We start from the raw sequence: 16,802 nt of genomic DNA, 5'->3' as shown, positions 1-16,802 counted from the left end.
ACAGCAGAGCTCTGCAATAAATGGTAACTAATGTTAAAACGCTAACATGCAGAAATTAAGCAGGCATAATGTTTAATCTCCCTTGCCTTTTTTATGAAATGTGCACCCATGTGTCATGCTCAGATGAACAGCGAATAACAGGAGAAGTGCACGTACGTCATTTGAAAGGTAACATCTTCGCAATTTCTAAAAATGTGCATGTGCCTAAAAACTGAACCTCAATGACATCAGTTCCAACGGGGCTTAACAAATATTTAGCATCAATCTACACCTTCAACCAAGTTTAGCATGGTCATCATCTGAGTGCAATGAACGTAACGAGGATCATCAGCGTTATCACAGATTTTTCCCAAAGAGGATGTTTGTATATGTGTAGCGAATTTCATGGCAATCGACCCAATACGATCACCAGAAAACATGATGGTCAACTTTCTGTTGGCCCAGTACGACAAATCAGGGGACTGAAGTCAGTTAGTTTCATCTAGAGCCTGACTGATCGGCCTGTCATCGATACGTCACTATCTGTGTAGTCAAACATAATAGAGGGACAAGGTGCTCAAAATTGTAACTCCACATATTTGTCCAGCAGAGCAGTTCAGACTCCATTGTTTAAAACACTCCCAGCACTGTCTGCAGCACATGTAGCAGAGAATGAATCACAACTGAGCAGACCTTGTGGCATCAAGCTGTGTCTCTGTGACAAATTGCTAACGATTTTTTCAAAAACATTGGTGGAATGTTATTAAATAATTAAACAACCTGATAATTTTCTTGTTTCAAATATACTTTGAAAGCTTATTTTTTAACAAAAATCCAGTCTCACTCAGGCTCCAATTTCATCCTCTGCAAACCATGAATATCTGTAAAAGCCCAGTGAAGAACTGATCAACAAACAGCTAGCTTAGGTAAAAAGTAAACAAAAACAAAAAACCCGCTATGTAAATTACACAAAACAAGTTTTAATGGCAAGACAAATAAGGAACCGACAACCAGTTCCTGAGAATGTGTTGTTTAAATTATAAAAAGCAGTGATTAAAGCTGACAGCGACTGTCTTCATGGACATTGACGAGGTTCACAATTCTACTGCGTTTTCTTTCTCTTCTTCAGTGAACACGAGCTTTTGATTTTTCATGATCTGTTGCCGCCTCCTATCAGTGAATCCAGCACTGACTGTCCACACTCAGCTATGATAATGTCCCCCCCCCGACAAACACAACACATTCAGCTATTAGATGTGATATTACAATTACTTACAAAGAGAGAGAGACACATATGCGTACCTGCATTGCAGCTTTTAGTGGAAATACAATAAATAGGGCTCAGAGTGTAATTTAAACTGTGGATCCTCGACAACTACTGTAGGTAGAATAGCTTATTTCTTCATAACACTGCTCTGCAAAGTTCACCAACACACTGATCTGGATATTCTTGAACATAAAGTGCAGAGTTGATAAGTAGATATCATGATCTGTTGGTATACTTTAGGTCTACCTGTGCTAACTGTATATCATACTGCTGTACATACATTATGAGCATGTAATACCTCCGCTACTGCAAACTTTGCCTTGAATATTGTACTGTGGCACTATTAACTGCTGAAGAAATGACTGCTTGGGCCTACGTCTCTAAAGTTTCCGTGATTTTCTAGCTGATTTAGAAAGACACCAAAGCTTTCGCCTAACTCGGCATTAACCTCACACAGCGGTGTGCGAATCAGTCCTCGTGCTGAGGCGGTAGCTTCTGTAACACTTGAGGCAAGAAGCATTTACAGGTTTTACTAAAGACAGCTGAACTTAAAGCATGATCTGGAGGAGAGTCTTTGTACAGAGTAAGTCCAGGTGACAGAGTGCTGCAGCGCTGGAAGTCCGTTTGCATTAAGGCAGATAGATGTGTAAACAGTCCTGGCTTGGAGCAGGTTGTCTCTCTCTTGTTGTGTATGTGCTCACACACACACACACAGTGCAGGCCAGAGTGTGAGTGGTGCCCAGGGAGACAAACACTTGCTTCCTAGTGTTGGGCTAAACTCAAAGTCAGTGTGCTCCGTGGCCATCCTCCTTGTCCTCCTCCTCCTCCTCCTCCTCCTCCTCCTCACCACCTCCTTTTCCTTTGACACAGTCCAGAACAATAGTGAAGAAAATCCCAGAGGAGCCGTGCAATCAAACCACTTGTTCAGCATCTGATAACACCTGGTGACAGTTCAGGTGTTTTCCTCTCGCAGCCGCGTTACGGGCTGTACGGCGGGGGCTTCTCGTCAGGGTGGTTGTGAGGAGGGGAGTAGCGTGGAGGGATCATGGTGGGCCACAGGTGGCTGGCTCCAGACTGGGAGTCATCTGATAGAGCCGAGGAGTCAGGGAACATGTAGGAGCCCTGCAGGGAGGAGCAAAGGACACAGTAAGCTGCTGGTTTTGTGTTGTTTGCCAGTTCTATTTCACAGTTTATCAATGTGATGTAAGTTGTTTCTTTATTACAATGCACTGAGGTCTTATACTGAGTTATAATTTGGGGGATTTATTGTAATTAATGGGCAGGTGTGACAGAATGAAGGACTGGGAACATGAACATGAAGAAAAATGTGTAGAAAGGGGCCTTAGTTCAGTTTTTGACCTCACGCTAGACTTCACATCAGACCTAGAAATGTTTTCAAAATGAGCCAAGTGAAAGCACCAGACTCAGTGGCAGTGTTAGACTTTGCCTGTTATAAACAAAAAGCCAAGTCTTATTTATGTGGGACGGGGGGGAAAAAAGTTAAGAGACAGACTTTTTTTCTTACCGTCTATAAATACTATAAAATGTAATGCCAAATGTAACTTATACGTCTGGGCCACAGAGCCCTATTGTTGTTCTAATATGGTTAAAAACACATTAGTGAGCCACACTATTGCACCAGTGAACGTGGACGTGGTAATTTATTGTTTTGAATCGATCCCACCCACACTATCCCGCTGCTGTAAATCCGGAGCTGAAAATCATCCCTAACAAATTTATTCCTGTATGAGTAACATTAGCCAAAAACTACAGTGTGGCTCTCTTATAGGAAATGATTTTGCCTCATTTACAAATGGAAATATGTATTTGTGACCCAGTTTAGGATTTAATGGGCTTGGCGTTGAGAGACAAGGACAGGAAAGCCAAAAAAAACAACTGATGGATGGACACCACTTCACTGACAAAAACAAAACTTTAAATGATTTTGTAGCCTCACTTATTTTCAGATCATAAGTGATGTAAATAACTTTTAGAGCAGTTTTTTGATACAGTAGATGTCATCTTAGTTCAGAATGTTGTCTGATTCATTTATTTATTTATTTTTTTAAACTGTCCATATTATGCACATATACAAGTTTATAGTTCTATTTTGGGGGTCTAGTAGACATGCTTTAATTTTCAAAAAACAATCAATCCATACAGTGCTGCAGCACTTCTTCTCTCTCTCTGTCTCTATGAGTCACTGGAAGAGCCCAGTCTGCCCTGATTGGTCAGCTAGCCTGACGAAAGCAAGATAAAGGTTACGTACTGTAACTTCAGATCTATAAGTATAAGCAGAGAAAGGTAGCCCTTGCTGAAGCTGCTCTGGCAGAGAAACAGTGGCTGCTCATTCCTTGTCTGAGGGCTGCCACACTAAATGCGAGGCACACTTCATATGAACATATTACATAATGACGTAAATAAGTAAGAGGAGAAAGCCTAACAAGATGCAGCTCAGACAGGTAAGATGCAGTGAAAGTAAAAAACAAAAAATACAAAAGGTGGGCTCTAAAAACATGGCAGTTTGGAATGAGACCCTTCATCTCTCATATGACAAACAATAATATCTCAGTGAACCACCAGACGATTGGATTCTGCGGGTACCTGCAGGTCGTAGGCAGTGTAAGGCGGCAGGCAGGGGGCAGCGTTGTAATAGGAGTTGAGAGAAGTGGTGGGTGGAGGGGCCTCTGACGGGACTGGAGCTGTGATGGCCTCTGGTTCAGATGTACTCTCTGAGGCAGCAGAGGGAGTCTGACAAAGAAACAAAGCATATTATTCCTATTTATCTACCTATTCCAAGTCTGTTAGCACCAGAGAATTACAAAGACGTTTACAAGTGGAGCTGTGAGACCATCTTTATCAGCAGAGCATCATTAAATATAAACTCACAAAATCATTTAACATTATATGCCATCTCAGCAAACTATACACATTAAGATGAAGGCCTTGCAATAATATATTATAGAGAGAAACACAAGAAATCCAAAGATATTTGCCATCCAGTGGTGTTTGTTGGGAAGTGCATGTGTCATTTACTCGACGTACCATGTCCTTGAAGCCTCCCAGCACTGCAGCAGTAATGATTCCTAGGAAGAGGGCCACAATATTGAGGATGGTAGCGGACCATAACAGATGGTAGAGGTGCACCACGTCCTGGCAGCTCCTCACGTCTGTGTATTCATGGTAGCCTCCAATCACCTCTACACGGCTAGGCCAGTGGGTGGGACAGAGAGGGAAAGAGCCTACAGTCAAGCCACAAAAGTCACTCGCTGTGTTTTTACAATGCATAGGCATCAGTCACAACAACAGGACACTGAGAAACACTTTGATTTATGGTTGTAAAGGTTCCAATGGTTTCACTGAACAGTTGAAAAGATGCTGCTAGACAGCTGGAAAGCTGATATGAGGACATGGATGATTGTTTTGTTAGACACAAACAGGACATGCAGAGGAAATGGCACCCTTCAACACATATACTTCTACGATGGGTTTTACTAAAAACCACGTCAACATGAAAAAATAATGAGGTGATTAATAATGGCCATTATCGGTCTAGAAAAAAGGGACCTACTTCCAAATCATGGATGATTTCCTAAACTTTTTCAAAACATCTTTATTCTGAAGTCCCATAAGAGGATGTTCTCTGAAACAAAGGTTAAAAAGAAAAGAAAGGTTCTTGTTCTAATACGATCTCTGCTGCATTGCAAAAAAATCTGCCACAAAAACTCCAAACAGTCAAAGCATCACTGCAAAGCGAGTACCCGCCGATTTAGAGGTGTGTCAGGTGCTCGACCACTCACTTCCCGCAGTTGTAGAGGTCGCAGCAGTAACACGTGTTGCTCTTCACACGCAGGTAACAGGACGAACGTGACGATGTCTGACAGGGCACCTGAAGGTCAAAAATTACTTCAAGTCCCTTCTATTTGAGCTTGCTCTGGATTCCTCATAATGTCCCTATAAGGCTCATCATTATGCACGTAATGTCAAAGAGTTCAAGAGGAATTTAGCATTTATTAACACATATTTTGACAAATACTGAGTGAGATGTGTTTCTTACGTCACGGTCAGATGCCGTCTCACTGGAGTGATACTCACAGCGTCCAGCGTACAGAGGCCTGAGGTCCTGCAGCAGAATAAACAACATTTTTGAATATTTCTCTTTACCAGCGCACACTACATTGAAAGAAACAACACAAAAAGAAACAAGAACGCATGTTGTTTGTGAGTTGTGCTGCATAATTTAATTATGAGTGCAGTCAAATCACGAAAAAACAAGGCTGCACCACTGGTTTTACTGTGTTACACTGGTTACAGTGTTCACTAACCCACTAAAAGATGACATTAATGATAAGGATTTTATGTCAACTTGTATATTTATACATAACCCTCTGTGTTACACTGTTAAAACTTTATTATTTCACTTTATATTATGGTTAAACTGTGGAAATCCTTAATAAAACTAATAAACTTAGGGGCCATTGCTATTTAGGATTGCACCATATACTATGTCAGCATCAGCAATGCAAAACATTCACATCACAGGAGGTGTAAAGGGAAGTAAGGAAAATCACCTCAAACACATCACTCTACAACTTTTTTGCTGCTTGATACAAAAAGAAAATGTGCACAGTTCTCTTTTTTACAAGAGAAGTGTATATGAAATAGCAGTGTTTACTCTGATTTGAGGGTTCTTAGAGATACAGTAATTTTTTTCAGAGGACATAAAGTTTGTTAACATGCAGGCTTCACATGTGCACAGCAAAACAAATGAGGAGGAGAGAAACATGGAAAATAAAGATTTTGTTGCAAAAAGAAACATTTCACAGAAATATGTCGGCTACAGAAGAACGATGCTAACCTGTCGGCAGTGTCTCACAATTGTTGCCACTACACAAGGCAATACAACTAAGTTGTTGGACCAAAACTCACCATAAATTGAGTTGCTCAGGTCACCTTGTGAAAATTCCTGTATAGATAAAGCTACGATCTATCTATATTGCAATATACATCACAGAAAAACAAAATATCAAAATGTCTTTTCTTTTCAATATTGTGTAGGTCTACTGGTAATACAGCTCAGGATTAATTGGTTTTTGGGCTTCTGGACAAAATATATTGATATTTATGCTGACACGCATAGTCTTGTTGTGTTCAGGGAGTGAGAAAATGTGGGGGTCAATAAGGCTTCACAGCTGTAATTCTATTTTTATTTGTACTGTGAACAACTCACATGAAGTGAAGGAAAAAATATCTGACATGTCTTGTAAGCAATAAATTTTGAAAACATCCAACCTGTCTATTGTATATGTCCTTGCTTATGCAACACAGTAATGTTTCACTGTTGCTATCGAAAGGAGTTTTTAAGCAACAGCACACATGCAGTAACATAAACAAGCCTAATAATGAAAATGCCCTCACAAAGTATAAATAAAACATCCAAATAAACAATTATCACAGTTTACAAAAAAACTTCATTTTCAATTCACAAACTTATGCAATAATACACGTGTAACAGTAAACTTAACTTTATTATATTATAGAGCATACTTTGACTCCTGCAAGGATTGTTATGATAGTAAGAACATTTATTAATTACACAGTCCATATGAGTAAAGCTGCTGTGTTATGCATCGCTCTTGTTTGAAGCACTTTGTCAGTTTGGTGAGTTGACAGGTCAGAAGCTATATCTTTGTGATTATTTGACTGAGTACAAACACTTTAGATGTCAATTATCGATATCAGGCATAATGAAATTTAATCAGCTGTGTAAATCATGGCTGTAGTGAGTGTGCACTTTATCATTATCTCTACATTAACAGTTCTGTTACATGTAAGAAACAGTCAGAGCAACATAATGTGGTTTCTAGTTCTCCTTCATTCAACAGTGTGCCTCTGTAGATGCAACATCACTTCCAAATGAAACCTGCTAATGGTAGCTGGCTATAACGTTTTTCAGCATAATTGTTTTAAGAGTGCATTAGCAGTTATTTATTGTTTGATGTACTTTGCGTCATTGTGGACAATCTCCCTCCACCGCAAAATATATTTAAAAAGGGTGCGGCAGCTGCCTCAGTCTGCCATATGTGAGCAATGTCCTTGCAGAAGGGCATGTTTTACTGTACGTCTAATGGAGACAGAGCATATTAACCTTTAATGTGGTTGACGCAGATTAATACCCATGTTATGAGCCACAGCACGACTGTTATCCATATTCATAATTTATAGGATTAGTTAAATAAATAGAAGCTTTAAATATACTTACAATGTGCCTTGCTGCAAAAACTCCATCGACAATAGCGCAGCAGAAGGCAGCCACCACTCCGAAGCTGATGAAGACAATAGATGCCACTAACTGTGGAAAACAAATAGAGGAGCATCAGCTTCATCACTGCTCATCACTCTATAATGTTTTGGTCTCAACAAAGGACTAAATTTAAACATGCTCTATGTTAATTTTCTAACCTCTTGGGCTATAAGTGGCTTTAAATTAACCTGAATAAACCCTGACTTGTCATAATGGATCAGTGCGTCGCGGTGCTGATGAATGAGAGGAGGTGGGGGTTTGTGGGCGATGACAGTGCTGTGGTTGTTACCTACATCCAGTGGTGTTCATGACTGGCACTGCACTCAGCTCGTTATAGGCACTGCAACCCTTAACCCACCCAGCTCTCCTCCTCTCCCTCAATGAAACACAACAAGTATTCAATTACACATCACCCCACTCTGTCTGCAGCCGCCCCTCCTCACAGGAGAAAGGCAGCACAAGTTATACCACAAACTGAGCAGCTGGAGGTAACATGGATTTCTACAATCAGCTAAACTAGTTTGATGGGTTAATTGTAAGTTGGACCGGTTCTTCTGAAACCTCAAACATCTTTTCTTACATAAACTAAAGATGGATTAGAAGAGTAAAAGCAGCACTTACAGCAGCTAAACAGGCACCTTAACTCTGGTAATTGCATTAGTGAGATATAAACATATTCCCAAAAAACTGGTGTTTTGTGTTTTTTTGTTGACTTTGTATCCCTCTGAATGATGTCGAAACCCAAGGAGTCCTCTATTTGGGGGCAAAAAAGACTTTAAGATTTCTGATTTGTCTTGAATGGTTGCAGGTACTACATGTTGGGTTGATCATTCACAAAAAATATCCTATAACTTCCATAACATAAAATGTTTAGAACATTAGTACTGCACTTTCATGAAGCTGGGGGACTGGCATTAGACTTTTAGTCTCAGATAAATGCCTAAAACTCGTCGCTGCTAATTTGTAACACAGACCATTTGTTACATGTTTTAAAGTCTCAAAGCTCAAGTTGAGCTAATGAAAACATTTTTCTATGTTATGAGACTTCACAAGTTCACTAGCTGGGACCACACCATCAAACTGAAGATTGATTGTTTGTTGGATGCAAATAAGCGTTGTGTTGGTGATGACTTAGATAAGCTGATGCGGTGTGGGGAAATGCTTAGTCAGGGTTCAGCAGTGGCTCCCGGGCCGGCGGACCGCCAAAAAGCATCTCAAAAGGATGACACAAAGAGTGGACGTAAGGTAGGTCTTGGGGGTTGGAGGAGATGAGAAGCAGATACACTTGAGGCCTAAGGCCTTGATTAGGTGGTTCTGCCTCTGCTGAAGCTGCGTCAATACAGAGGGAGTGGCCAGAGAACATGTTAGGATTCTGGATGTTATCAGGATTTGCTTGAAATGGAAAAGCAGTCGGGATAAGGTTGCAGCTTGACTGGTCTCTTTAACAAACTGATGCTCGGAAGGTAAAGCATCCTGAGATTTTCTGGTTTGTGTATGGTGTATTACTGTATAAAGGGCTTGGGTGTTAATCTAGTTCGGAGTACATGATGGGCGTTGGCTTGCCCGGTTGATTGGTTTGACTTTGTTTGAGTGAATAGACCAGGCAGTCTTCACAGATGCAGGAAGGTCCGAAGAGGTTCCGTAGGATGGCAGCGTGGATTGAACTTCACTCGTTGGTCAACATTGCAATGAACTCTATATATCGCAGGAACAAAGAAAGGCCAAAAGAAATGTTGATTCTAAAGTGCTGGCTAGAGACTGGAAAGTAGAATGTTTGTAGCTGTTGATGCCTTAGGATAGGTGGACAGATGTCAGTAGAAAGGACCATGATAAATTATACTGTGGATGTAACATGGGAATTTTGAGCCAAAGATGGAAGTGAGCAATACGAGCTGGAGCTGGCTAACGTAGCTACGTTGAATGATGGAAGGAAGAGCAGAATCTATAACAGAGGTAGTAAAGGGAATCAGTGATATCGTTGGAGTAGTGTGGGAAGTGTTCTGCATGGAGAGGAAACGGGTTGGACACTAAGAACCACATGAGGTGCTGCAGGAGAGGCACGACAGTGGGAGAGGTGCTTTGATTACGTTTATACAGACGATGAGGGCGAGGTTAAAGGGGTGACTGAGGATGGATTTTTGCTTGGCCATTCATGTCTCTAGGAGAGGGTAGCAATAATGATGGGGTAGATTTTTGAATACTGCTGAAGACGGCTGGAGAGGTTTTTGAAAAAGCTGCAAGAACTTGGGAGGCTACAGCACAGAGCCCTTCCTTGATCAAGAAACCCCCAAAGCTGGCAGAAGCAGCATGTCTGAAGAGCTGCTTGCTGCTTTGGAGCTTGTTCATGAGTGACGGAATAATGGAGTGTGTGATGGACGGGCATATGGTGCGGCATTAGCAGCAATGCGGGCACTGTTCTGGAACCATCATGATGTGGAGGGAGCTGAGTCAGAAGGCGAAGCTTTCGAGTTACTGGCCGAGCCACAGTCCAAACCCTAACTTATGGTCATGAGCTCTAGACGGCCACAAAGAATGAAATCGCAGGTACATGCGGCTGAAATGACTAGTTTCTGTAGGTTAGATGGGTGTGGCCTTTTAGATAGGGTGAGGAGCTCGCCATCCAGATTCAATGCAATCCGGTGCCGATAGAGAGGGAAAGATAGAGAGATAGTTTGCTGGGGGTGGGGGATGGAAAGGAGGAGCTGGCAGCCCAATGCTAGACGTGAAGGGAAATGGTTGTTGGAGGTTTCAAGGGGAGGATAGGTGAGTTGGTATCCCATGGCCAGAGGTGGCTGTAGTGGTGGAGCTGGGAACAGGTTGCAGTGGGGTAGGTTGCTGGTGGATAGGATGAACCACACCTGGCAACACTGGCGGCGCTACGGAAAGTGTGGTGATGTCATGGTCGGATGCACAACTGTGGAGTCTAATCGGGAGAGGATTGTTTGGTTTATCATGTGTTGAAAGCTGTAGATTTAGGCTCTAGGTATTGAAAAAGTTTGTCGTCAGCTAGGTGGCAGGTGAAGACTTTCACTTAAGCTCTCTGAAGATCAGCAGCAATCCTGTTGGAGATTTAATGTAGAGGGACATCGTCAGGAGAACTGTCAGGAATGTGGAAGCACGATGAGTGTTTCTGGGCGCAATGAGAGAACGAGTCAGCTTCTCTGCAGGCTTGTCTGCTTCAGGTATGGAGGTGTCTTTTTTAATTTTTAATTTTATTGGGCGGGGCTACAGGTGGCGTTATGAGGTCACACTTCGGCGCGTAGCGGATGGAGGCAAGTTTTGGTCATGTGATCTAAACTCTGGGAGTTTGTCAGAAGTTTGAATAGTTTAACTTTGTTGTCAGCGCGGTGACGGATGAAATCTTTCTTGTACTGCTCTCTAAAGACCCACGACGGTCCAGAGATTTCACGAGGAGGAACTTTGCCTGAGGATCTGTCGGGAAGTTTGGGAGCATGCCGATTGTTTCTGGATGCGGCGGTTTCTCTGGATGCTCGTCTGCTTCGGACATCAGCGCTGGAGCGACTAAAGGTTGAGGAGGGAGTAGTTATGTTTTGCTCTTCCCTGAGAAGAGCCTCCCTGGTTGTAGCTAGGATCAGATGAGGAGTCTGATGTGGCTGGAGGATGGAGAGAGGAGTTCTGATTAAAGTCGTCTCTTCGGGACAAGCGACGCGGTTGATGGTGTTTCTGGAGCGATGCTGGTCTCCTCGTCTTCGGGGCCTTGTTGTGGATTCGGCTGATCGGCGTGGAGCAGATCTGGAACCGGGCTGAACGTTCCCTCACGGAGGGCTGATGGATGAGAGGCTCCAGGTGAGTCAGAGTTTTCTAAAAACTTGTAGACTGGCAGCGTTTGATTCTCTGTGCAGGAGAAGCGAGAACCAACAAGTGGGAAGGTCAGAGTGGAGTGTAGAGATGTAGGACAGGAAGAGGAGAGGTTGAGGTCTGGTCCTGCCCCTGAACCTCACCTCAAGATGTTATCTCCATAAGATGGTCAGCACCCCACAGTCCAAATAAACCAATATTTATCAGTAAAAATTGTGGGGTTGGATTCTGGCATTTTGAGGTATTTTGCTTTTGAAACGGTAAATGTGCACATAATGATTTGTTATGCAATGATCTGGCGGTGTTAGACATTTTAAACAGTGTCAGTCAGTAATGTACTGTATAGCATCTACAAAGCAATATGATTTGACTGATGTTTGTTTTTCATCTCCCATTGATGATCACAGTCACTTTATTTAGTCATAAACTGATTTTTTGCATTTGAAGATGTCATCACTACAGACATCTGGTGCATTTTTAAAACATTTTTAAAAGCATTTTATACCAAAAGAAAAATTACATAATAAAGAAAAAAATGTCACAATATGTTTTTAATTGACAAGTAATATGTGTCTTTAGCATTTCTTTGACTGCACTACAGGTAGTCAGACTGTAAATAATGTCAGCACAGTTTCCAAGTAATAATATTTTATGGGGATCAACAAGACTGTGGTGTAATGTGCCATAGCTCAGTCAGCTGTATCACACTCACGCTTGCTCATTGGAACTCCAGGCATCCAAACGCTACTGCGTTGTGGGAAAAGGTGTCACGGTACAAAGTCATTCTTCACTCAGCTCTGACGGACCCTGCCTTGCACCTCCCACCTGCTCCGCTCATCTGCAGTTTCCTTCCCCACATTCCAGTGCAGACATCTGTCCTCCTCCACTTACACCCTATTTCTATTTCTGGCTGCATCCCCCCTGAAGTCTAGGATACTTGCACCGATACACAACTCGAACCTCCTGTGGCCAAGTGGGACTCACAGCCTGGGTTGTGTCTACCGCTGGCGTTGTCACATTAACAACACAATCAAGCTGCGTGGGCTGCCGTAAGGTAACTAGGACTGATATGCAGTTTAATAACAGTGTTCTGTGACTGTAGAGACGAGGAAACACTGAAAGCACTGAAAGGGATCTCAATGCACAGAGGTAATATAAATCCTCTTACCATCTGCCTCTTGTTCTCTATCAAATGAGCTCCAATGATTCCCAGAAAAGAGCCAAAGCCCAGCTGAAAAGAGACAAAATAGCCGTTAGGACATTTATCTAACTTTACCGTAAAGCGTTGTGTCATCAAGCTCTGATGAAGCTCAATTAAGAAATTGTTAATAATGTTCTAAATATTGTCATTTGATGATTCGAGAAATCAAAGCTCCTCTAAATCTTGTGTTGCCCTTCAACTTCATTATTCCTTTTTTGAGTCTGTCATATTTTACTGGCTTAAACTATAAATCTGAAGAATCTGATGTAACCGATGCACAGTGGCGTGGGAGCTCTTTACGTAAGCCAGAATGCTAAAAGCAGATTACTGAGAAGAAAACAAATTTATGGACAGAGAGACTTTACCTCACTTAGTGTCTAATGACAGCGATGCTGAATAATGAATGTGGGGAAAATTCACCCCTCAGAGACCTTCGGTAATGAGCTTCAACGGAGTCTGGGAGCACGAAGAGCTCACTGGAAACACTTTTACTTCACTTGTACCTCACTTATTATGAACACCTGACAGCGAAACAGGCCCACTGTGCTGCGTCTCGCTGCTACATGTGGGTGTGAATGTGCACTCACAATGACTCCTGAGTAGTAGCCGCCCACTGTGATGTTCTGCGTCCTGGTTGTCGCTGCCAGGCCAAAGATGAGGATGAGCACGGACACAATGAGCAGCATCACCGTCACAATTATGGATTTCCTCTTCCTCCTCTTAAAGGAACCTACAAGTGCATAAAATAAGTGGACATTACCGCTAACATCACACTGTAATGTGAACAAAGTGATTTAATTATAACATGCAGCAGTAATGAACAACGAGCGCTGACGTAGGTGGAAGTAGTTAATGAGACTCGTGACTGGGCTGGAGTTACTCTGGCTCTGTCCCCTTGACCATTAGTGGCCAATTCTGCCAAGATGTCTCAGAGGAAGCTATAAAAACAGGCTGATTAGAACACTACACATTAGACACTACAAAAGTACTGCACTGCATGTGTGTCTCTGACGGAGTTCAGCAAAGAAATCTGTTTTAAAAAGGCGTCCCACCACCCTAAGAGTCATAGTAGGACTCGAATTCAATGTCAACAACAGTGGATGAACTGTGAGTTCACCTTTATAAAATGATAGAAACAAAGTGTTTATTTTATACCTAACATTGCTAATAAGCTGTTATCATTGTTGGAGACATTCAAATGGTTTGACTTCCATAACGAAGCTTAGTTCAAAACACAAGACAGTGTTTCTGCATCATTATGATCCTGCAAAAATGAAAAATAACTGACTGTGTTGTTAATGATGAAAAATAAAAGAAACATTTATATTTTAACTTGTTTTTTTAAAATCACAGATGGTTTGCTGACATACTTATTTTATTTTTTTTTACTGATCCTTGTCAAAAAGCTTAGGTAAGGGTGTCCTGGTGGCTGAGGACTTCCCACGTATGTGTCTCTCCTCATTTTGAGTCAGCTCTCTGCTGTTTGAGGTCTAATAAAGATACAAAATGTTTTTCTGACAGATGAGTTCAGTACCTTTATAGCTACAGTACTGTATATATGATCATGCATCTAGCACATGAGCTCCATTAGAATAAATTGAATAAGAATAAATTGCACAAAAATGCAACTACTAGTCTGGCTGATACTGTGATTAAAATGAACGTATTGTAGTTGTGCATCATTTCGCTTGCATTAAATTTAGTAGAGTTGTTATTTACTCTCTGATTTACTGTTTTAAATGGGCAGAAGCACAAACATCAAACTTTTTAAAAAATCTCACTCTGGCCTGGTGGTGCAGACAAGGACACTTAATGAATTCCAAAACTCTCCAAACAGTGTGTTTTCCATAGAGACCAAGGTGTTTGTGTGGTGTTGAGCTGTCAGTAACTGGAATTTTTTTTACAGGTGGAAATGTGAGACAATGGCAAAGTTCTTAAATGGTTGAAGTGCAAGAAGTTGGTCATTCAGAGGTCAAATAACCTAAATATATTTTTAAAAAATACCACAAACAATTTTAAGAACAGTCATAAATTAAATACTAAGTGTACCCCAGAGTTTACCATTCAACAGTCAAATAACCTCAGAGAATGTCCTTCCTTTAAAAGAAATTCACCTGAAAATCCTCCAAGACACGATCAGTAAAAATAATCTCAAACGATGCTTACATTTGGTGAAGCTGAACTTTTTAAATTGAAGACAGAAGGAAGCAGCTTAACTGTTCTCTCTTATTCCACCCAGCTCTGATTGTGCAGCAGAAAAAAATAGAATCTACTCCATCTATCTTAGGAGTCATCACAGCCAGTTTTAGAAGCAGAGTCACCTCTACATTCTGTTTTATCAATTCATGAACGTGTGGAGGCCACAGACAGACTTCACTGCTGCTGAATACTGATGCTCCGACCTGGAGATCAATAAGGAAACACGCCCCCTTTTTGTAATGAAGACATGAGGATTCAGTTGAATATTTTCCCCGTGGTGCCTAAATAATGAAGGACACAGCCTCTGAGATCCAGAAATACATGCACAAGTTTGCAGAGCTTGGAGTTATATACAGTAACAACTACATCCCTGCTGGCCAACATCACTGCTGTACTGTGACGTACAGCAGAACGTCTTCTCTGCCGGTTTGGTAATTGAAGCAACACACATGGCTCTGTCACAGTGAAATCAATAATGAAAGCTTCTGTTTTGCCATCACACCACATCCATTTGTGTACTATTGAATTGTTAATAGAGGCTTTAAGCAAAAAACACTAAGAATATTATCTCCACTCTGCAGGATGTTGGCAGGACAGGGATTTGTACCTCCACATAACGCATGGTTAGATCTGTTATAATGTGACTTTCTTGGAAAATGTGACAACTGCAGGAAAAGACGACGCTGATGTATAGGTACTTTGATTAGATTTACAGTAAATACCTTTAATGTTCAACTAGGTTTACTGAAACAACATGATTACAAGACAATGTGAATATGTGTGTGATTAGCCCACACAGTGACGCCCTGTAAAGTCAACACTTTCTTTTCTCAGACGAGCTTTACAAGCAATAAAAGTGTGAAGCCAACACTTGTGCTCACACAGGCACTGGTTTTCTAAAGATATCAGAGTAAAACAATCAACAATCGGCTGCTATCGATACGAATTATCTGCTTTCGGCTGTACTGAAATGCAAAATAAATAAATAAATACATGCACTGATTTTTTCCTTGCATAAACGGATCGTTTTATTGATTGAATTTTTCGTGGAAGCATCCATGCATCCTGCCAAAATCTGCAGCAGCAGCCCTCGGAGCCAAACATCCAGGCTGCTGTGGTTACCCAACGCCGCCGCACCTGCAGTGACGCGCTGCGGCCTGGAGCAGAAAAAAATACCCGTCTGGTGATGCAACGAGTGTTTTTGTCTGGTTTTGTGAGGGGGGAAAAGGCAGTTATGGTTTTTAAAGGACAGAAATAAGAACCGCGAATGTCCTTGAATATTACCCACAGTGTGTGTGAGAGCAGGAAAAAGGTGCTTTAGAAATTTAAGTTAGTAGAACGAGCGTGTCATTTATTTAATTGATAAAAACCTGCTGCAGACGCACCGTTGACCTTGCACACACACAAACACACACACGCAGACACACACACCTACCCATGCTTGTTTCAGAGAGAGTCAGTCCGCTGGACTGGAGGCTCTGAGGAGGAGGAGGAGGCATGCTGGCTGCAGGATGGTCCTCAAATCCACTCCCGAATTAACGAGGGGAAAAAAAACAAACAAAAAACAACACCACAACAATCACGACTCAGCGTTGTGCGATATAAACGTGAGAGCTAACGGCGGACAATGGCGAGCTGATGCGGACGGTGCGTTCGCTTGCTGTGACATTCTCCGACAGACACACAGATAGCAGCCCGGCTCCGGCTCATTTACATCCCCACTGTCGCTGAGACTGTCTCCCGGTGTCCGTCCTCTCGGTGTGTCGGTGTTGGACGGCAGGTCGCTGGTGCTGCTGCTGGTCGTATGTGCGCATGTCACACACGTTCTCCAAACAAAGTGCCGTTACAAAACACCGTAACGGACGCTAACGACGGACGTTACACCATTACTTTACGTTACAAAGCTATACTTGTTTGTGTACCCCTGTATTTGAAATTAAACGTTAAGATACAGTCTCCAAATATTAACATATCTGTGGTAGTCGTCCGCCATTTTTAATTTAAACTTTACATTACAAACCTGTTAATCGTTT

At 41.9% G+C, this 16,802-nt stretch overlaps 1 protein-coding gene across 3 annotated transcripts; it reads right to left on the bottom strand.

Annotated features, from left to right (window-relative positions):
• Positions 1 to 939: 939 nt before the first annotated feature.
• Positions 940 to 16,443, bottom strand: tmem255a (transmembrane protein 255A). Of its 3 annotated transcripts, XM_008275913.1 has the most exons (10): positions 16,205 to 16,443; positions 13,158 to 13,300; positions 12,538 to 12,600; positions 7,509 to 7,598; positions 5,304 to 5,369; positions 5,047 to 5,135; positions 4,818 to 4,889; positions 4,292 to 4,454; positions 3,851 to 3,997; positions 940 to 2,368 (listed from the first exon to the last, which is right to left on the bottom strand). In XM_008275913.1, the coding sequence occupies exons 1-10, from the start codon at positions 16,266 to 16,268 to the stop codon at positions 2,225 to 2,227; spliced, it is 1,041 nt and encodes a 346-aa protein (XP_008274135.1). In that variant the 5' UTR covers positions 16,269 to 16,443; the 3' UTR covers positions 940 to 2,224. The 3 variants fall into 3 exon arrangements, with proteins under 3 accessions (XP_008274135.1, XP_008274143.1, XP_008274153.1); XM_008275921.1 differs by lacking the exon at positions 4,818 to 4,889 and having other exon boundaries at positions 4,292 to 4,460; XM_008275931.1 differs by lacking the exon at positions 4,818 to 4,889.
• Between the last annotated feature and the right edge of the window lie 359 nt (positions 16,444 to 16,802).

The sequence above is a fragment of the Stegastes partitus genome, unplaced genomic scaffold, assembly GCF_000690725.1.
Source record: "Stegastes partitus isolate 25-593 unplaced genomic scaffold, Stegastes_partitus-1.0.2 Scaffold2, whole genome shotgun sequence".
NCBI classification, from domain to species: domain Eukaryota; kingdom Metazoa; phylum Chordata; class Actinopteri; family Pomacentridae; genus Stegastes; species Stegastes partitus.
This window is presented reverse-complemented; position numbering and strand designations above follow the sequence as displayed.